The following is a 21,801-nucleotide window of genomic DNA, read 5'->3' as shown; positions in this document are numbered from 1 at the left end:
CCAGCCCCGAAGGTGCCTTTTCCTTCTCCTTGCTCCCTCTGCCGCTGGTTTCTTTGCTTTCTTGGATGAAAAGAGGCCGATGAGCCATGCGTGGCAATGACGGGTCCCTACGGGCTCAGGCTGTGGCAGGATCCTGCTCTGCACCTCAGTGCTGTGTGGTCCAGCGCTGCAGCTGAGCCCCTTCGGGTCGGAGAGTGCTTTTGTGCACCCCAAAGTTATCCCCTGGCCTGGCCCATCGGTGTCCCCAGCATCCCCTCCTGGACCAGCGTCATTCAAAGCAGCATCCCTCCAAACCAGCACCTTCTAATTGAGCATCCCACCCTAAACCAGCATCACTCCAAACCCAGCACACCCCTCCCCAAATCTGCATCCTTCCCAAAGCAGCATCCCTCCAAAACAACACCCCCCTCTGAGCCAGCATCGTCTGCATGAGCATCCGGCCTCGAACCTGCATCCCCTCATCCCCAAGGCAGCATCTTCCAGACCTGCACCCCTCCCAAAGCAACATCTTCTAAACCCTTCTGTCCCTGCCCAGCATCTTCCAGACCTGCATCCCTCCAAAACCAGCATCTTCCATACCTGCACCTCTCCAAAACCAGCCTCTTCCAGACCTGCATCCCTCCCAAAGCAGCATCTTCTAAGCCCACATCTGTCCCTACCCAGCATCTTCCAAACCTGCATCCCCCCCAAAACCAGAATCTGGCCCCAAACCTGCATCCCCCCATCCCCAACCCAGCACCTTCCAAACCTGCATCCCTCCCAAAGCAGCATCTTCCAAACCTACACCGCTTCCAACCCAGCATCTTCCAAACCTGCATCCCTCCCAACCCAGCACGTTCCAAACCTGCATCCCTTCCAACCCAGCACCTTCCAAACCTGCATCCCTCCAAATCCAGCATGTTCCAAACCTGCATCCCTCCAAATCCAGCATCTTCCAGACTGGCATCCCTCCCAAAGCAGCATCTTCCAAACCTACACCTCTTCCAACCCAGCACGTTCCAAACCTGCGTCCCTCCCAACCCAGCATCTTCCTCTCCCTAAACCCGCACCCTCCAATGTCCACCCATGTGGTGCCCCTCGGAGCAGCCAGGGCTCGGGGGGTGCTGATGGGATGCACCACCCCTGCGCTCAGCTCCAGCACTGAATCATCTCAGTCACAGATTTGCTTGGATGCGATTTGGGGAGGGGAAAAAAAAAAAGCAGCAAAGCAACAAAACAACAACCCAGCCCCTTCCTTCCTCCTCCTCCTCCTCCTCCTCCCATGGGAAGGGGTGACAGCAGCATAAATAGCAGCCTGCACAGCACAGGGCCAGATGCAAAGCGAGCGGCACCCGTGGCACCATGGCAGAGCCTTCGCTGCCCCTCTCCTTCCTCTGCCTCCTCGCCTTGTCCTCCGCATGCTACATCCAGAACTGCCCCCGAGGTGGCAAACGGGCGCTGAGCGACACAGCCCTGCGGCAGGTATGGGGTGAGATGGGAGATATGGGGATACGGGGTGGGGGTTTGGGGAGCGCAGGGAAGCTCCGTGGGATGCTGAGGCTCCCCATCACCTGTGGGCACCCTTGGCTGTGCTATGTTCCCCAGTGCACCCGCTATTTGGGAGGGTTGGGGGACTATGCCCAGGGGCACACAAGTGGAGGATGAGCACCCCGAAATGCTGTTGTCACCTCAGGCTTGGACATGGCAGAGTGGGGGGACAGGATACATCCATGGAGCAGGGACAGGATACGTCCATGGAGTGGGGACAGGATACATCCATGGAGCAGGGACAGGATACATCCATGGAGCAGGGACAGGATACGTCCATGGAGCGGGGACAGGATACATCAATGCCCATGGCAGGGGGTTGGAACTGGATAATCTTCAGGTCCTTTCCAACCCAAACCATTCTGTGATTCTATGATTCGATGGAGCAGGGACAGGGAGCACGGTGGGGGGACGCAATGGGGAGTGCCTAAAGAGGGACCAGTCCCGCAGCGTGAAGACGCGCTGCTGGTGATGGGGACAGAACAGGTCACCCTCTGCCAGGGTGGCACCTCCAAGGGCTGGCAAAGCAATACAAGTGCAAGAAGGGTGGGAAAGATGGGGAATAAGGAGAGGGTGGGCCAAGGGGAATGGCTTGAACCTGCCCGAGGGGAGACTGAGCTGAGCTCTTAGGCAGAAGCTCTTCCCTGGGAGGGTGCTGAGGCGCTGGCACAGGGTGCCCAGAGAAGCTGTGGCTGCCCCATCCCTGGCAGTGCTCAAGGCCAGGTTGGACACAGGGGCTTGGAGCAAGCTGCTCCAGTGGAAGGGGTCCCTGCCCGTGGCAGGGGTTGGAGCTGGAGGAGCTTTAAGCTCCCTTCAACCCAAACCACGCTGCGATCCGGCGCTGATGGAAGCATCTCCCCCGCAGTGCCTGCCCTGCGGCCCCGGGAACAGAGGCACCTGCTTCGGGCCCGGCATCTGCTGCGGCTCGGGGCTGGGCTGCTACCTGGGCACGGCGGAGACGCGGCGCTGCGCTGAGGAGGATTCGCTGCCCTCCCCGTGCCGGGCGGGCGGGCAGCCCTGCGGCAACGGCGGCCGCTGCGCCGCGCCCGGCGTCTGCTGCACCCCCGGTGAGGAGGGATGCGGGCAACGGGGAGCGGGATGGAGGCGTTGGGAGCACGGAGAGGGGAAGGGAGGCGGCGGCTGCGGGCAGGTTTGGGACAGTCGGGTTTAGGGTCGGGGGAAGGGAGTTGTGCCCCGTGAGGGTGCTGAGGCGCTGGTGCCCAGAGAAGCTGTGGCTGCCCCATCCCTGGCAGTGCTCAAGGCCAGGTTGGACACAGGGGCTTGGAGCAAGCTGCTCCAGTGGAAGGGGTCCTGCCCCCATGGCAGGGGTTGGAACTGAATGGGATTTAAGCTCCCTTCAACCCAAACCATTCTTTAGGGGTTTTGGGCTCAAAGCTCCTTCCTGAGCCGCCACAATGGGATATTTCCCATCCAGGATGTTCTCACTCCTCATTGTGCTGGAAATACCCCTGCCAGCCCCACTCCCTGGTTAACAGAGGGACTAAAACCGGAGCACGAGCATCTCCGGTGCCACCAACCCCTTCCCCACCCGAAACGAACCATTCCCAGTCCGCAATAACCTCCCTAAACAACCCGAATAACCTGTCCCTGGTGCATTGCTTTCCACTGAAGAGACCTGCGCCATGGACACCGCCTGCCTGGACGAGAGCAGCGATGGGGCTCAGGAGGCGGCAGAGAAGAACCTGACGGTGCTGGACGGCTCGGCTGGAGACCTGCTCCTCAAGCTCATGCACTTGGCGAACCGGCAGCAGCAGGGCAAGCATCCCTCCCTCTGAGCCTGGGGTGCATCCCCCCCCAAGCCAGCACCGATACCCAGACCCCAGCCTTGTAAATACCTGACCCAATAAAAGCCCTTGTGCACTGTGCTGGCTTCGTCCTGGGTGCTGGGGATGGGTCATGGGAGGGCCCCACAGGACACAGAGAGGGTGCAGGGATGGATGTGGGGCAGCACTGGAGGTGGATGGGTCTCCCTTGTCGCCCTTCCCATGTCCCCATCTATTCCTATGCTGTTCGCTCCCATCCTCAGGGGTTTTGCTTTATCCTTGCTCTGGCAGTGCTAAGGGCAAGGAGCTCGGGCAGAGCTGGCCTTAAGAGTTCCACACAATAGCCCCGGCAACACCCATGGGTGCTGAGCTCCCAGTATCCCCAGTGATGGGGACAGTGATGGGGTGCGCCACCATCCTGTTACCTCTGGCCAAGACCCCTCCTCGGGGCAGATGTGAGGCCTCGCTGCCTTCAGGAACGAGCACAATGGGCTGCTTCAAGCACAGCTCCTAAAAATGATAGAACACAAGGAAAACCACCCCAAAACCACCCTAAAAACAGGCGGATTTGGGCTCCCGAATTCACACACACCGTGGGGCTGGTGGTATCCTTCCCCATCATCATCATCACCAAATGGGTGATGGTGGATCAGCCCCAGTTATCCCACCCTCACCCCTTATTTGGGACACCATTATCCCAACCCTCTCCCCTATTTGGGACACCATTATCCCAACCCTCTCCCCCTATCTGGGACACCATTATCCCAACCCTCTCCCCTATTTGGGACACCATTATCCCAACCCTCTCCCCCTATTTGGGACACCATTATCCCAACCCTCTCCCCTATTTGGGACACCATTATCCCAACCCTCTCCCCTATTTGGGACACCGTTATCCCAACGCTCCCCGCTCCCCTGGTCTCTTACCCTGCGGGGTCCCTGCTCCGGGCTCTCTCTGGGCTGGGATCTGGGGACAGCTCATCCTTTATAACGTCCCTGCGGGAGGTGGCACCTTCGGGAGGTGGAGCTCCGCCATTCCAGCGGGTCCCATCCTGCCCCTCACAGGGCCGCAGGCTTGACCCAGCGCCTGCTCCCTGCAATGAGCATCGTATCCCAGCCCTTTGGAGGTGGGAGACCCCAAATCACCCCCAAAACCATTGGGAAAGGGGCAACAGCAGCCTGGATGGATGATTCCATCCATGGGATGAAGGAATCAGGCTGTTCAGCTCAGTGCTGCATCCCGGGATGCAGGATGTGAACCCCAGCATCTCCTGCAGCGTCAGGGACGTGTGGCTGAGCCGGGATGCAGGATGCTGATGGGAGCTTGGGCATCGGGGCATCAACATCCCCAAAAACACCAGGGAGCTGATAACTGAGGGGGTTTTCCACACAGGACACATCCCAATCCTGCCCATGGGGGTCAGGGCACCCCAAGACCCATTTGGGATGCTCCAGGTAGGTATTTCCCCACCACCACCACCCCCATCCCATACCACAGCTGGGATCGAGCCGCTGGGATGCTACAGGACTGGTGCTGAGCCCCATTTGCATCCCATTATCATGGACACCGGTGCCTGGCTCGTCCCCAGGGCCCTGCTGCCTGACCCCGGGTGTGTGAGCAGGACCTGGGTGCCCTCAGCGCCGGCCCCCGTGGCCACAGTAAGTGGCCCAATTCAAAGCAAGCCGGAGGCCATGAGGAGAGGTCGCGGCTTTCCGGCTCTGCGCTGCCCAATTCCCAATTAAGGAGGCGCAAGGAGGGACTGGGATAATGGCCTCGGCATTAGGGTTTGTCCACAGCACAGGAATTGATTCAGCTCTTAATTGTGGTAACGAAGGCAAAGGGTTGGGGTGAGCAGGAGCCTGTGTGGCTGCATCCTCGGCGCTGTTTCTACAGGGACCCATTGGTGACGTGGTCCAGGGCATCCTGCCCAAGCTCCAGCGCAGGAGCCAAGGGGGAAATGTGGGGGTTCGGGCCTTTGCCAATAGGGTTTGGTGTTTCCAGGCTCCCTCAATGCAGCCAGGGATGGGATCGTGGTCACCATCATCCCAAAGCAGCTTGAGCCCGGCACCGAGCTTCGAGCGACACAGGCAGAGACGGCTGGGAAGGACCCATCGTTTCCCACCCCAGATCCCACAGATGATCCCAGCGGAGGATTGGGATTGGTTTTTGCTCCCACCAGAAGGGATTTTGAAGCCAAGGGGAGCACGATGCCCCTCTCACCTCTCTCCTCCATCCTATCGCCTTCCTCTATCCCATCCCAAACCACACCAGAACGATCCCGATCCGAACATGGAGCAACGAGGCGCAGCCTGAAGGGAACGGCAGAGAAGGGCCCCGAACTGATCCACAACCTCTGCACGTTTCCCTCGCTGTCGTGGTCGGCCTCGTCACCAAGGAGCAAACCAACACCTTGGCCTTGACCTCACGTCCTCGACCTCCGGCTATTAGCAGAGCCCTTGGTGTGGGAAGCAATTCCTTGTGGTTCTTAAGGCAGGCGGGTGACGCTGGCGCCGGAATGTGTAAGTAGGAGCCGGCACTATATATCCAGGGCTGCTTTTCCAGAGGGGAAAGCTGGGAAGCCTCCCAACCCGCAGCCATGCCCTGCAAGGCGCTCGCTGTCTGCCTCTTGGGGCTCTTGGCGCTCTCCTCCGCTTGCTACATCCAGAACTGCCCCATCGGGGGCAAACGCGCCGTCCTGGATATGGATATCAGGAAGGTGAGTCCCATCCTTTTCCTTTTCCCAACGTTCCTGGGTATCCATGAGGGACGATGCCGGTAGATGGTGGGAAAAGACCAAAGGGAAGGCTCAAGAGGAGTGGCTGACACACCAGAGGACTGTGCTGCCATTCAGCGAGACCTGGACAGGCTGGAGAGTTGGGCAGGGAGAAACTTGATGCAATTCAACAAGGGCAAGTGTAGAGTCTTGCATCTGGGGAAGAACAACCCCATGTACCAGTACAGGTTGGGGGTTGACCTGCTGGAAAGTAGTGAAGGGGAAAGGGACCTGGGGGTCCTGGTGGATAGGAGGATGACCATGAGCCAGCAATGTGCTCTTGCGGCCAAGAAGGCAAATGGCATCTTAGGGTGCATTAGAAAGGGAGTGGTTAGTAGGTCAAGAGAGGTTCTCCTCCCCCTCTACTCAGCCTTGGTGAGGCCGCATCTGGAATATTGCGTCCAGTTCTGGGCCCCTCTGTTCAAGAAGGACAGGGAATTGCTTGAAGGAGTCCAGCGCAGAGCCACAAAGATGATTAAGGGAGTGGAACATCTCCCTTATGAGGAGAGGCTGAGGGAGCTGGGTCTCTTTAGCTTGGAGAAGAGGAGACTGAGGGGTGACCTCATCAATGTTTACAAATATGTGAAGGGTAGGTGTCAGGATGATGGAGCTAGGCTTTTTTCAGTGATATCCAGTGATAGGACAAGGGGCAATGGGTGTAAACTGGAGCACAGGAGGTTCCACGTTAACATCAGGAAGAACTTCTTTACTGTAAGAGTGACAGAGCACTGGAACAGGTTGCCCAGGGGGTTGTGGAGTCTCCTACACTGGAGATATTCAAGGCCCGCCTGGACAAGTTCCTGTGTGATGTACTGTAGGTTACCCTGCTCTTGCAGGGGGGTTGGACTGGATGATCTTTTGAGGTCCCTTCCAACCCTTGGGATTCTGGGATTCTGCGAAGTGCAGCGCACTGATTGCAGGTGCGTCCCGGTTCACTCTCCCCTATGGCTGTTCCCGAGCAGTGCCTGCCCTGCGGTCCCAGGAACAAGGGCCGCTGCTTCGGCCCCAACATCTGCTGCGGCGAGGAGCTGGGCTGTTACCTGGGCACCTCGGAAACGCTGCGGTGCCAGGAGGAATCCTTCCTGCCCACCCCCTGCGAGGCCGGACACAAACCCTGCGGCAGCGGCGGAGGGACCTGCGCGGCCCCCGGCATCTGCTGCAGCACCGGTGGGTCCCAGCCCCGTCATGGGGAGGTTGTGATGGCCAAGTGGGAGGGGGGACGTGTCCCAAGGGATCTGCGCTGCCCTGTCCATCTGGTGAGGGAGCTGCGGGGATCAGTCTGAAGAAGAGAAGGCTCAGGGGGGACCTGATGGCTCCCTACAAGTGCCTGCCAGGAGGATGGAGCCAGGAGGGGCTGGGCTCTGCTCCCAAGGAACAAGGGATGGGACAAGAGGAACCAGCCTCAAGCTGCCCCAGGGCAGGTTTAGATGGAGCTGAGGAACAATTCCTGCCCCAGAGGGTGCTCAGGCATTGGAACAGGCTGCCCAGGGCAGGGCTGCAGGCACCGGCCCTGCAAGTGCTCACACACTGTGGAGACGGGGCCTCAGTGCCATGGGACAGTGGTGGCCTTGGCAGTGCTGGGAATGGTTGGACTGGATGAGCTTAAAGGGCTTTTCCAACCAATTCCACGACCTGTCCATCCACCCAGGGCAGGACTGATCCCAACACCAGGGAGGGCGATAACAGACCTTGAGGTTTCAGGGATAGAAGCAAGCAGACAGCAAGCAGGGGGCTGAGCAAGCAGCAGAGCTCCTGTGGTGCACAGCAGTCCATGCCCCTCCTGCTTCCATCACGCTTTCCCAGCCTCACAACCAGAGATCCCACCACAGATCCTGGAGAGCTTCAGGACACGGTCTTGTTATTAAACTCCATGCAATTAAAATCCACACCGGGGGAGCTGGGAGGGTTGGCTCCTGCTGTCTCGCTCCATCCCCTTTCTCCCCCCATGCAGAGGGCTGCCTGGTTGACTCATCCTGCGACCAAGAGACGCTGTTTGCATAGACCACCCCGGGGAGAAGAATCCCGGCAGGATCCCTTATCCATCACTGCAGCAGCCCCACGGCAGGTCGGGAACAGACGAGGCAAGCCCGTGACTCAGCCTGGAGCGATGCTCTTCATTAGAAATAAAGCTTGTACAGAAAAACGATCACGAGGGGCTGTGGGGTTTATGGCATGAAAGGGTTTGGGTGCTCGGGAGGCTGGGATGGAGGGGAAAAGGTGGGTTTAGGGAAGGGATGGGATGCAGAGGGACCTGGACACGCTGGAGAGGGGGGATTGCGCGAACCTCAACAAGTGCAAGGTCCTGCCCCTGGGGCAGTTCAATCACAAGGAGCAAACACAGCCTGGGGAAGACTGGGAAGAGCAGCACTAAGAAGGACTTGGGGGTACTGGCTGACCTCATGGAGCGAGGCCAGAGGAGGCCATGGGGATGCTGCGAGGGCTGGAGCAGCTCTGCTCTGGAGCCAGGCTGAGAGAGCTGGGCTGGGGCAGCCTGGTCAAGAGAAGGCTCCTGAAGGGGAGAGCTGAGAGCAGCTCCAGTGCCTAAAGGGGCTGCAGGAAAGCTGGAGAGGGGCTTGGGACAAGCGCCTGTAGGGCCAGGCCAAGGGGAATGGCTTGAACCTGCCCGAGGGGAGACTGAGCTGAGCTCTTAGGCAGAAGCAGCTCCAGGTGATGAGCAAAATAAGGCTGAAGGAAGAGGCACGTGCACGCCAGTATCAGAAGTGATTCTGCACGTGCTCTCACTTAGCCACAGCCCAGATGTGCTTTAAACCCTCCTTTGCACAAACAGGACCAGCAGGTCCCTCGGCCACAGCAGGAGCCAGAGGCACAATGAATTCTTACCCCCTAACAACAGAAAGGGGAGGGTTGGTGTTTCCTACTAAGCCACTCAGACCTGTTTCCCTTCATAAGCACCTAGAGGGGTGGAGAAACAGCCCCAGGGAGTGCAGAGCCAGGATGTTCCTGGGATCGTTCCTGTTTTCCTTGGGATCCTGTTTTCCTTGGGATCGTTCCTGTTTTCCACCCCCTACATGTGTGGTGTGAAAACAGGAGGGATGCTGTGGGAGGTGCAATGCCAGAGGCAGAGCAGGAGGCACATGAACACGAGCAGCTCCTCAGGCAGCAGGGCTGAGACTCACTTGTTGTGAGCCCATGTTTCTCCCTTACCCTCCTTCCCGCAGGCATCATCCCTTCCGAAGAAGCAGAGCCAGAACCACAGGGCTGTTCTCCACCAATTCCAGGTGGATTTATCCATTAGAAGGAAAGAAACCGGCTCCTAAGTGGAGCTGTTAGGACAACATTGTCCGCTTGACAATCCGCCCTTCCTTGTCAATGGCAAAGTTGTAGTTGCGGGGGTTGTCCAGGCATTCCTCGATCCGGGCATCCAGGTTCTCCAGGGTGATGAAGGTTTTGGCTTCTTCCTAAAGGAAGGACAAGGAGCAGCTCTTAACACATGGCCGAGGCACCACGGGAGCTGCTGGTGCTGAGAGGCCCCGTGGTGCCAGCAGCATCCCAGCAGGAGCTGCAGCCAGCTGTTATTCCCTCCCTTGGGATGATTCCACCCTGTTTTCAGAGCTCTCACTCAGCCCCCATCCCATCCACACGCTGTCAAAGCTCCTGGAAGGTGCCAACATACGAATCCCTAAGGGAATAAGCCTCCAGCTTCCATACGGCCCCCAGGAGCTGCCATCAAACCCCACGCAGGCAGCGTTGCGCTGCTCTCACCTGGAGCCGGAGAACTTCCTTCTCCCTCTCCTTCAGGAAAGCCTCCCTTTTCCTGGCTTGGGTCTCGGCAGCCTTCAGCTTCTGCCTCCTCTCCTCTTCCTCTTCTTTCCTAAGTCTTTCCTCCCTGCCATAGGGAAAGGAAAACAAGGCGACTGATCACGCTCTGGGGGGTGGCATGTTGGTGAGACACATAATCCCTTGGGATGAAAAGCAGAGCCAGAACAAATGGGAAGGAGCAGCGGAGCCGGGATGGAGAGCCCGGGCTGATCTCAGCACAGGGATGGAGAGAATTCCCTCCTTCTCTGAGAGGAAAAACAGCGGAAAACCTTCATGGAAAAGCTTTCAAAGAGACTGGCAACGACACGGATGCCGCAGACCTGAGACCCAGCAGGGCCTGGCTCCGTTTGGGAGCCCCAGTGGGATTCCTCCAGCAGGATGCGGAAGCTCGAGTGCTTCGGCCATGGGGATGGGACTGACGGGCTTTTCCCTTCAGCCTCGCCCTCTTTTCCGGGTGCAGCAGACGCCGATTTCCCTGGAAGCACGGACCCCCCCCAGGGTATCCCGAGGCAACTCCCGGGCCTGAGCAGAGGCTGGCGCTGGAGGGAAGGCGGAGAAACCCCCTCCGTGACGGCCCCTTCCGCACCGGGACGGGAGCGCTGCGGGTGCGGGTTTAGGTAAGGAAGGACAAAGCTTAGGCCACAGAACCCCAGCCTGGTTTGGGTTGAAGGGACCTTAGAGCTCCTCCAGCCCCAACCCCTGCCCCGGGCAGGGACCCCTTCCACTGGAGCAGCTTGCTCCAAGCCCCTGCGTCCAACCTGGCCTTGAGCACTGCCAGGGATGGGGCAGCCACAGCTTCTCTGGGCACCCTGTGCCAGCGCCTCAGCACCCTCCCAGGGAAAGGGTCAAAGATAAAAGCGGCTTTGCAGAAACGAAGCTGCCTCTCAGGAAACTGAATTCAGTTCTGCGCAAGCAGAAGTTGAAGCCACAAAGGGCAGGGAGCTCGCACAGGTAAGAAATCAGCTTTAAAACAAGAGGAACCGGCCTCAAGCTGCCCCAGGGCAGGTTTAGATGGAGCTGAGGAACCATTCCTGCCCCAGAGGGTGCTCAGGCATTGGAACAGGCTGCCCAGGGCAGGGCTGCAGGCACCGGCCCTGCAAGTGCTCACACAGCGTGGAGACGAGGCCACAGTGCCATGGGGCAGGGGTGGCCTTGGCAGCGCTGGGGTAAGGGCTGGAGTGGGTGAGCTCCAAGGGCTCCTCCAGCCCCGCTCCCCCCGAGCCTGGCCGGGGCTCACCTGCGCGCCCGCTGCCGCGCGTTCTCCTCCTGGTTCCAGGCCATGAGGCGCTGGTGCTCCTGCAGGAGCCTGGCCGAGTCCTCCTGGCTGAGCAGGGCCTCCCGCTTCTTCTGCGCCACCTCGGCCCTGAACTCGGCCCTGCCGGGAGGGGACAAGCACGGGGGAGGCTGCTCAGCTCCTGCCTGGCACTGAGTACGGGGGGGGGGGGTTCTAAACCTGCCCCACAGCCAGCCCAGCCCCAACCCTGCCCCACTGGAATCTAAGGTGTCCAAACAGCCCTATGGCAAAGGGGCTCTGGAGGCCCCAAACGTTTCCTGCCCCACAGCAGCCCCACAGATTGTCATCCAACCCCGCAACAGAGCTCTTCATCACAGCAGCCACATAGATTGATACCCAACCCTACATCCAGCCCCATAACCAGCCCCCTGCCCCACAGCAGCCCCAGAGATTGTCATCCAACCCCGCAACAGAGCTCTTCATCACAGCAGCCACATAGATTGATACCCGACCCCACATCCAGCCCCACATCACAGCAGCCCAATATGGCCACAAGCCCAATGCTTCTCTGCTTCACAGGTGCCCCACTGCCAGCCCCCAAACTCTCCTGTGCCCCACTGTAGCCTCACTGACAAGCCCCTTGCTCCACAGCAGCCCCACAGCTGGCCCCATACACAGAGTCACTGACAGCCCCCAACCCTCCCCTGCCCCACAGCAGCCCCATACATTGACACCCAGCCCCACATCACAGCAGCTCAATGTGACCACAAACCCAATGCTTCTCTGCTTCACAGGTGCCCCACTGCAGCCCCACTGACAAGCCCTTTGCCGCACAGCAGCCCCACAGCTGGCCCCATACCCAGTCACTGCCAGCCCCCAACCCTCCCCTGCCCCACAGCAGCCCCACATCCCACACCACACCCCCCCCCGACCCTCCTGTGCCCCACTGCAGCCCCACTGACAAGTCCCTTGCTCCACAGCAGCCCCACAGCCGGCCCCATACCCAGTCACTGCCAGCCCCCAACCCTCCCCTGCCCCACTGCAGCCCCACATCCCAAACCACAGAACCCCCCAACCTCTCCCCTGCCCCACAGCAGCCCCACATCCCACACCACACCCCCCCCAGACCCTTCTGTGCCCCACTGCAGCCCCACTGACAAGCCCTTTACCCCACAGCAGCCCCACAGCCGGCCCCATACCCAGCCACTGCCAGCCCCTGACTCTCCCCTGCCCCACTGCAGCCCCACATCCCAAACCACACCCCCCCAGCCCTCCCCTGCCCCACAGCAGCCCCACAGCCAGCCCCATACCCACAGCCACTGCCAGCCCCCGAAACCGCCCCTGCCCCACAGCAGCCCCACAGCCGGCCCCATACCCACAGCCACTGCCAGCCCCCAACCCTCCCCTGCCCCACAGCAGCCCCACATCCCAAACCACAGCCCCCCCCAGACCCTCCTGTGCCCCACAGCAGCCCCACAGCCAGCCCCATACCCAGTCACTGCCAGCCCCCAGCCCTCCCCTGCCCCACAGCAGCCCCACATCCCACACCACACCCCCCCAGACCCTCCTGTGCCCCACTGCAGCCCCACTGACAAGCCCTTTACCCCACAGCAGCCCCACAGCTGGCCCCATACCCAGTCACTGCCAGCCCCCAACCCTCCCCTGCCCCACAGCAGCCCCACATCCCACACCACACCCCCCCAACCCCTCCCCTGCCCCACAGCAGCCCCACAGCCGTCCCCATACCCAGTCACTGCCAGCCCCCGACCCTCCCCTGCCCCACAGCAGCCCCACAGCCGGCCCCATACCCAGTCACTGCCAGCCCCCAACCCTCCCCTGCCCCATTGCAGCCCCACAGCAGCCCCACATCCCAAACTACAGCCCCCCCCAGACCCTCCTGTGCCCCACAGCAGCCCCACAGCCAGCCCCATACCCAGTCACTGCCAGCCCCCAACCCTCCCCTGCCCCACTGCAGCCCCACCGCCAGTCCCCAGGCTCCCGTCCCCGCAGCGGCCCCGCGCCGGGCGGTACCGGAGCGCTGCGAGCACCAGGCGGTGCTGCCGGTAGCGCTCGGTGATCACCACCAGCTCCTCGGGGTCCACGGGCGGGGGCAGCTTCACCCGCGCCGCCTTGGACTTGGCGGGGGGGTCGTGCCGCGTCTTGCGGCCCCGCGCCGGGACGAGCCGCGGGGCCCAGCCGGGGACGGGCCCGGGCCCGGGCCCGGGCCCCGGCCGGCAGCGCCACAGCGCCCGCAGCATGGCGGGGCGGGCGGCGGAAGTGGCGTCACCAGAGTGAGGCTCCCGCAGGGGCATTATGGGAAGGGGAGCGGGCCGCGGGGCATCATGGGAAATGTAGTCCCTGGGGGTGGTGGTGGTGGTGTCCCGTGGGACCCTCTAGGGTACGGACACTACTGCCTATGGGACACGGTATCCAATGGGACACGGTGTCCTATGGGACACAGTACCCTATGGGACACGGTATCCAATGGGACACGGTGTCCTATGGGATACGGTATCCAATGGGACACGGTATCCAATGGGACACGGTGTCCTATGGGACACAGTACCCTATGGGACACGGTATCCAATGGGACACGGTACCCTATGGGACACGGTGTCCTATGGGACACAGTACCCTATGGGACACGGTATCCAATGGGACACGGTGTCCTATGGGACAATGACCACCCCACGGGACATGGGACACACGGCCCCCCCACCCCACCCCGTAGGATACAGAACACCGCGGGATACGGACCCATCCCAATGGAACAGGGGCCACCTCCCTGCGGGACGGGGAGGATCAGGGGCTGGAGCACCTCCCGTATGAAGACAGGCTGAGGAAGTTGGGGCTGTTCAGCCTGGAGAAGAGAAGGCTGCGTGGTGACCTCATAGCAGCCTTCCAGTACCTGAAGGGGGCCTATAGGGATGCTGGGGAGGGACTCTTCATCAGGGACTGTAGTGACAGGACAAGGGGTAACAGGTTCAAACTGAAACAGGGGAAGTTTAGACTGGATCTAAGGAGGAAATTCTTTCCTGTGAGGGTGGTGAGGCACTGGAATGAGTTGCCCAGGGAGGTTGTGAGTGCTCCATCCCTGGGAGTGTTCAAGGCCAGGTTGGATGAAGCCTTGGGTGGGATGGTTTAGTGTGAGGTGTCCCTGCCCATGGCAGGGGGGTTGGAACTGGATGATCTTGAGGTCCTTTCCAGCCCAAACCATTCCATGATTCTATGATAATCCCATCCCGCGGGATATGGATCCCTATGGAACAGCCCCTTCCCCCCGACACACACCCTGAGGGATGTAACACACCCCAGACGGGACAGCACCCCCATGAAACCCAGCCATTCCCGTCGGGACACGGCACCCCCCCCCCCCCCACCCCGCGACACGGTGCTCCCCATGGAACACGGGATACGGGACATGGAACCCTCGGGATGCGGGACACGGGATACGGGACATGGAGCCCCGCGGCGCATGGGATACAGAACATGGAAACCCTGGGACACGGGATGCGGGACACGGAGCCTGGAACCGCGCAGGGCACGGCTGCGCCGGGACATGGGATCCCGGGACAGGCGACGTGGAGCCCTCGGGACACCGGACGCGGAGCCCCCCAGGGAATGGGACGTGGAACCCGTAAGGGGCCCCTGGAGGCGGCTCCCGCGGGATGCGGGGCACGGAACCTCCCGGGACAGGGGCCGCCGGGGACGGGACCTGCCCCCGCGCTCCGCCGCAGCACTCGGACCCAGCTCCCCGCGCCCCTTTATTGCCGCTCGCTCCCGGGGCTCGGCCGCTGCCGCTCCCCGCTCCCCGCTCCCCGCTCAGCGCTCCCGGCCCCGCAGCGCCGCCCCCTGCGGAGGAACCGCCCGTTGGTGGGGCCGGGGCTGGTCACGGAGCAGCGGCCCCGGCCCCAGTCCCAGCCCCAGCCCTATCCCCATCCCCAATTCCATCCCCATCCCGGTCCCCGTCCCAGGTCCCCATCTCCATCCTCACCCAGGTCCCCATCCACATCCCCTTTCCGGTCCCCGTACACATCCCCATCCTCATCACCGCCCTCATTCACACCCGCATCCCCATCCCTGTCCCCATCCCGGTCCCCGTCCTCGTCCCCATCCCCATCTCGGTCCCCATCCCGTCCCCATCACCATCCCCAATTCCATCCCCATCCCAGTCCCCGTCCCTGGTCCCCATCTCCATCCTCATCCAGGTCCCCATCCACATCCCCTTTCCGGTCCCCATCCTCATCGCCGTCCTCATTCACACCCACATCCCCATCCCTGTCACCATCCCGGTCCCCATCCCCATCCTGTCCCCATCCCCATCCTGCCCCCATCCCCAGCCCTATCCCCATTGCTATCCCCAATTCCATCCCCATCCCGGTCCCCATCCCTGGTCCCCATCTCCATCATCATCCAGGTCCCCATCCACATCCCCTTTCCAGTCCCCGTACACATCCCCATCCTCATCACCGTCCTCATTCACACCCGCATCCTCATCCCTATCCCCATCCCAGTCCCCATCCTCGTCCCCAGCCCTATCCCCAATTCCATCCCCAGCCCTATCCCCATCACCATCCCCAATTCAATCCTCATCCTGGTCCCCGTCCCTGGTCCCCATCTCCGTCTTCATCCAGGTCCCCATCCACATCCCCTTTCCGGTCCCCATACTCATCCCCATCCTCATTCACACCCGCATCCCCATCCCTGTCCCCATCCCGGTCCCCATCCCCATCCCCATCCCCATCACCATCACCATCCCCAATTCCATCACCAGCCTGGTCCCCAGCCCCAGCCCGGTCCCCAGCCCGGTCCCCATCCGCAGTCCGGTCCCCAGCCCCAGACCCAGCCCTATCCCCATTGCCATCCCCAATTCCATCCCCATCCCCATCCTTATCCCCATCCCCATCCCCAATTCCATCCCCAGCTGTATCCACATCCCGGTCCCCCCCAGACCCGCTCACCAGCAGCGGCTCCTCCCTCCGCGGCGGGCACCGGGGCGGGGGGCAGCGCCAGAGCGGGGCTGAGACCTGCGGGAGAGCGGACACGGGAGCATCCATGGGGAATCCCGAGGGAATCCGGGGTTTAATCCCAGGGGTTTAACCCAGGGTCTTAATCCGGGTGTTTAACCCAGGGGATAATCTGGGGGGGAACCCCAGGGCCGTTAATCCAGGGGGAATCCAGGGGCTAATCCCTGGGGAATCTGTAGGATTTAATCCCATGTGGTTGATCCATTACCCCAGGGTGTTAATCACAGGGGCAATATGGGGGGGGGGGGTGGATCCGGGGGAGTTAATTCCATGGGGTTAACCCAGTGTCTTAATCCAGTGGGGTGTTAATATGGGGAGGATCCCGGCAGGGTAATCCCATGGGATTAATCCAGGAGGTTAATCCGGGGGTGATTCAGGAAGGGGTAATCTGGGGGAGGGTAACAAAAGGGGTGTAAGGGGGGGGGTAATAAATCTGAGTGGGGGTAACTTGTGGGGGTAATCATGGGGAGAGGGATAATCCATCAGGGGGTAATCCATAGGGATTTAGGGAAGTGTAACCCGAGGGAGATAATGCGGATTGGGGGGGGGCAGATAACAACAGGGGGTTAATCCTGGGAGAGGGATAATCCAAGGGGAGGGATAACATGGAGGGATTATAACACCGGGGGGGGGGGGAGGATAATCCCAGTGTGTGGGGCACAAACCCGGGATAAACCAACCCGGGGGGGGGGGTAACCCCATTGTGGGGGGTTCACCCCATTGCTGTGCCTACCTGCAGGGCTGGGGGGGGCGCCAGGTCCCGCTTGCCCCCCGGGTACCAGCCATGGGACCAGTGCTGGGCAGGGCAGGGGGGCACAGCAGAGGCCAGCAGCAGCAGGGCCAGCAGCAGCAGGGCCCCGTGGGGTGCCATGGCCGGGGGGGGCTGTAGGGACAGGGGGGGGACTTGTTCCAGCGGCACCCACACCAGAGCCACCCCTGGGAGCTGGGGTGGGGGGGAGGTGGGAGTGGAGAAGTGAGTGAGCACCCATGGGTGCTGATTGGGGTGGTTTGGGGATGGAGGTGCAGCAGGTACGAGCACCCATGGGTGCTGATTAGGGTGGCTTGGGGATGGAGGTGTGGCGGGTACCAGCACCCATGGGTGCTGATTGGGGTGGTTTGAGGATGGAGATGCAGTGGGTACGAGCACCCACGGGTGCTGATTGGGGTGGTTTGGGGATGGAGGTGCAGCAGGTATGAGCACCCACAGGTGCTGTTTGGGGACGGAGATGCAGCAGGTATGAGCACCCATGGGTGCTGATTGGGGTGGTTTGGGGATGGAGATGCAGATGCTATGAACACCCATGGGTAGATGCAGTGGGTACGAGCACCCTTAGGTGCTCTCTGAGGCGATTCCAGCATGGAGATGCTGGAGGGGCTGAGCACCCCGGGATGCTGCTGGAGTTTGGGTCCAGCATTGACAGCCCATTGAGGGTGCCATTAGGGTCTGATTCGAGGTGATCAGGAGCACACCCCCCCAGGGTCCCTACATGGCACCAGCACCCCCCAACCCACCCCACCCCATGGACGCAGGGGCAGGCTCACCTGGCTGGGTGACGGTGACGGTGGCAGCGGTGACGGTGGCAGCGGTGACGGTGGCAGCGGTGGCCGGGCTGAGCATCTCTATTTGTAGGGCTTGGTGATGGTGACGTTGTCCCTGTCACTGCTCCCATGGGGGACCACGGCCTCACTGATGGCATCGCCCTCCTCCATTGGATAGAGCCAGAGCCCATCACATCCTTCCCTCTCACATCCCCTCAGGACAGCACCCAGCACCCCTCTTTTAGGGCTGGGGATCCCCGGGAATGGGCTCAATTCCCAACACGGCTCCTGACGGCTGCGAAAGGGCTGGATCCAGCCCAGATGGTCCCCAGCCCCATGGACAGCGCAGCTCTTGGTGAAGGATGGGGAGCAAACTCTCCGTGCCTCAGTTTCCCCCCCCCCCAGTATCCCCAGTTCTGCCCCCATATCATGCTCATCACCCCCACATCGATGCTGGCAATGGGCACACAGCCCAAAGCCACCGGTTCCTGGGATGTGACACAGGGATGGGGATTTAGGCAGGATCCAGCCCTGGATTAGCTCCAGCCGCCGCTCGTGTCTCTGCTGTTTGCAGTTGGAAGCAGCAGATGCTGTGGGGAAAGGTCAGGGCAGCTCCACACACCCCGAAATCCCTCCATTGGGAAGGCAGGGATAAACGGGAATGCACATCATTAATAGGATCATGGAGCAGCCGGGATTCAGGTGTTTGGGATGGTCCCTGTCCCCAGGGAGAGCATCCGTGGGGGGTGAGTGTGGACCCTGCATCCCAGGAGGGTCCCTGCTTCACTTCAGGATGTGATGTACAGACCCGGCCAGTGCCCCACCAAATCAGCAGCCAGAGCTTAGTGATGATGATGTTGGGGCTCACGGGGGGCAGGTGATGGATGATGGCAGCAGTGGGGTCATTAATAGGGGGTGTTTTGTGTTGTTTTGGGGGACTGGGATTGAGATGAGCTGGAGACTGAGCTGAGCTCTTAGGCAGAAGCTCTTCCCTGTGAGGGTGCTGAGGCGCTGGCACAGGGTGCCCAGAGAAGCTGTGGCTGCCCCATCCCTGGCAGTGCTCAAGGCCCGGTTGGACACAGGGGCTTGGAGCTGGAGCAGCTTTAAGCTCCTTTCCGACACGAACCAGGCTGGGATCTCTTGAGATGCTCCAAGAAATAACCTGAAATCTCCTCCAGCACCTCGGGATGGAGGTCCCCTGGTCCAAGGATGGAGGCAAAAGCCTGCAGCACGCTGTCAATCGGAGCTGGGTCCGTAACTGCTCTTTTGGTTCTGTTACAGACCAAGACAAGGGAAGGGTCTGGGTGGCACCTGGAAGGAGACAGAGCTCAGACCATGAGAGCCAGACAGCAGCATCCTTATCTGCTGGGGTCGGCAGAGCCACGGTGAGCATCCTCACCTCAAGGCCACAGTGGTCCCAATCCCTGCGGCAGGTCCAAAATCCATCACCAACCGCATGGATGTTTCCTTCAGGGAGCAAAAACCCTTTTGTTTTTCTGGGTTCTGGGGCTATTTTGGGGGGTGAAAATCCCAGCAGTTGCTGCCACCATGATCCTTTCGGTTTCCAAACCAGCAGCACGTGGCGGCTTGACCCTGAAGGGTGAAACTATTGGCTTTGGCTCCAAAAACTCGGATATTTACAGCAGATCTAAGGGAGTTCTTCCCTGGGAGGGTGCTGAGGCGCTGGCACAGGGTGCCCAGAGAAGCTGTGGCTGCCCCATCCCTGGTGGTGTTCAAGGCCACGTTGGACGGAGCCTTGGGTGACACGGTCTAGAGTGAAGCATCCCTGCCCATGGCGAGGGGTTGGGACTGGATGAGCTTTAAGGTCCTTTCCACCCCAAACCGCTCCATGGTTCTATGATATTTAGAGCTATGCACACACCCACAGAAGAGGCTTTTTCCTTTGTTCTCCTGGTTTTTAAGAGCAGCAAAGTGCGAACCCACCTCCCTGCAGGCCCAGCACCTTGTGCCCATGGGTTTGGGTTGGTTGTCGAGATGAGACCCAGGCTCTCTTTTCCTTCTGGTTTTTTAAAAAGGCTTTTACTCCCTCCAGAGAGAAAACAAAAAGAGATTTACAAAGCAAATCCCAGCCTGCCCCAGCTCTCCGGCACAGAGAGGGGGGCACCATCTCCATCCAAACATCACGCTGTTTAATTCCCCAATAGAACATTGGAAAAAAAGGAGCCAACAGTATCCGCACTAACACTTTGCTACATATAAAATCTCCAGCTAATATGAAGCTTATGGTACCAACCTCTAAAACAGTTAAGATATATACACATATTTTGTTGGTTTTTTGTTCGGGGGGGGGGAAAGGGGTATATTAACAAACAGAATATTACAAAATATTAAAGAAGGCAACTCTTCTGTCATTGGATTCGGGGTGGGTTTCTCCTTGTCTTCACTTGAAGTTGGCGTAGTCTGAGAAGGCGTCGATGTATTCCTGCACCACCTTGTAGCAGAATTCGTACTGTTCCTGGGGGATGCGGGGAGAGCACAGGGTTAGAGCAGGCAAATCCACTCTTGAGGCACGATGTGGTGCGTGGAAGTGCTTGAAACACGTGTAGATGAGGCCCTCAGTGATGTGGGTTATGGTGGGCTTGGTGGGCAAAGGCTGGACTTGATCTTTGGGACTTCATCAGGGAGTGCAGTGATAGGACAAGGGGGGATGGGTTCAAACTGAAACGGGGCAAGATTTAGGCTGGAGATAAGGCAGAAGCTCTTCCCTGTGAGGGTGCTGAGGCGCTGGCACAGGGTGCCCAGAGAAGCTGTGGCTGCCCCATCCCTGGCAGTGCTCAAGGCCAGGTTGGACACAGGGGCTTGGAGCAAGCTGCTCCAGTGGAAGGGGTCCCTGCCCGTGGCAGGGGTTGGAGCTGGAGGAGCTTTAAGGTCCCTTCCAACCCAAACCAGGCTGGGACTGTATGGTCTTAAAGGTCTTCTCCAACCTAGTTGGTTCTGTGATTCTATGCTGGTCTGTGGGAAGCTGGGACCAAGCATGGTCAGGTGTCCTCAGCCCAGACCAAGGGCAGGAACTGGATTTCCACCCATGAGCAGGTCCCACCTCCTTTGTGCCACCCAAAACTGGGCTGCCCACCCTCCTTGCTAATGCCATCAACAAGAGAAACTCAGCTTTCCCCTTCCTCCCTTAGCTCCTGTTTCAATCCCCAAGGACCTTATTTTAAATCCCTGAGTATCCTTGCAAAGTGCTCTTGCAAGACCTCATCTAGTCCTGCCTGCTCCAGTGCTCCCCGCATGCCCAAGCTGTGCCACAGCCTCTCCTCAAGCCCACAAATATGTGGGCTTTGGCTGAGGATCATGGAAAGGTTCGTGTTGGAAGGGAGCTTAAAGCTCATCCAGTTCCAACCCCTGCCACGGGCAGGGACCCCTTCCACTGGAGCAGCTTGCTCCAAGCCCCTGTGTCCAACCTGGCCTTGAGCACTGCCAGGAATGGGGCATGTCTCCAAGGAGGTTCCTAGAGCTTGTGTCAGTGCTCTTAAGGGACTTGATGATGCCCTCATCCAGCCAAGCTCCACTCTTTCAGATGTCCTAACAAGAGGATGGGCTGGTACCTCCTGAACCCCCTCCATCCTTCACTCTTTGGTGGAGAGATGAAACCCTCAAGCAGGGGTTGACTGCTCAATGCTGAGTCCTCAGCTTGCTCCTGTGGAGCTCTGGGGTTGCAGGAGGAGCATGGGGGCTCTTACCAGTGTCTGCACCATATGCGGCCTCTGTAGTCTTAAACTCTTCACTGTCTGAAAGACATCGAGAATCCCTTCAGCCTTCACCCGCTCCAGGACAGTGCTCAGGGCACAGAAGGTGCCTGTTCTTCCTGCTCCGGCACTGCAAGAGAAAGCAGAAGGTAAAGGACACATCCTGCGGGCTTGGCTCTGGGAACAATCCATAGGGAAACCACTGTAGAACTGGAGGAGCCACCAGTGCTGCCCCAGCCTTTCCCAGTTTAGCTCTACAGGACCAAAGCCTCTTTGCTTAGCCAAGCAGGAAAACCCCATAGCACGTCTGCATAGGCTGCTTCCGCTCAGCCCAAATCTTCTGAGGGACCTTGGACCATCATCTCCTGAGCTCCTCGCAGAGCAGGTCCCCATGGAGGGGTGGCCAAGCCCTGCTCCACGCAGGCT

General features: G+C 60.1%; 4 protein-coding genes across 7 annotated transcripts in view; 2 read left to right on the top strand and 2 right to left on the bottom strand.

Moving 5' to 3' along the window:
- Window positions 1-1,341: 1,341 nt before the first annotated feature.
- LOC136007447 (vasotocin-neurophysin VT) lies at window positions 1,342-3,323 on the top strand. Its single transcript, XM_065665324.1, has 3 exons — window positions 1,342-1,461; window positions 2,393-2,594; window positions 3,160-3,323. The coding sequence occupies exons 1-3, from the start codon at window positions 1,342-1,344 to the stop codon at window positions 3,321-3,323; spliced, it is 486 nt and encodes a 161-aa protein (XP_065521396.1).
- A 2,585-nt stretch (window positions 3,324-5,908) lies between these two features.
- On the top strand, window positions 5,909-8,086 carry LOC136005002 (neurophysin 1-like). Its single transcript, XM_065662082.1, has 3 exons — window positions 5,909-6,028; window positions 7,048-7,252; window positions 8,037-8,086. The coding sequence occupies exons 1-3, from the start codon at window positions 5,909-5,911 to the stop codon at window positions 8,084-8,086; spliced, it is 375 nt and encodes a 124-aa protein (XP_065518154.1).
- Window positions 8,087-9,303: 1,217 nt separating this feature from the next.
- Window positions 9,304-13,443, bottom strand: MRPS26 (mitochondrial ribosomal protein S26). The gene is given in 5 exon segments (XM_065662069.1): window positions 9,304-9,504; window positions 9,809-9,932; window positions 11,103-11,240; window positions 13,131-13,369; window positions 13,372-13,443. Coding segments are annotated over 5 exon segments (705 nt in total). The 3' UTR covers window positions 9,304-9,372.
- A 6,234-nt stretch (window positions 13,444-19,677) lies between these two features.
- Window positions 19,678-21,801, bottom strand: part of PTPRA (protein tyrosine phosphatase receptor type A) — a 112,374-nt gene continuing 110,250 nt past the window's right edge. For all 4 annotated transcript variants that reach the window (XM_065662007.1, XM_065662020.1, XM_065662015.1 and 1 more), the window contains 2 exons: window positions 21,370-21,505; window positions 19,678-20,141 (listed from right to left, as the gene is read on the bottom strand). In XM_065662007.1, the coding sequence (XP_065518079.1) occupies window positions 20,067-20,141; window positions 21,370-21,505 (211 nt within the window). In that variant the 3' untranslated portion in view covers window positions 19,678-20,066. The remainder of the gene's footprint in view (window positions 20,142-21,369; window positions 21,506-21,801) is intronic.

Source organism: Lathamus discolor, chromosome 1, assembly GCF_037157495.1.
Source record: "Lathamus discolor isolate bLatDis1 chromosome 1, bLatDis1.hap1, whole genome shotgun sequence".
NCBI lineage: Eukaryota > Metazoa > Chordata > Aves > Psittaciformes > Psittacidae > Lathamus > Lathamus discolor.
This window is presented reverse-complemented; position numbering and strand designations above follow the sequence as displayed.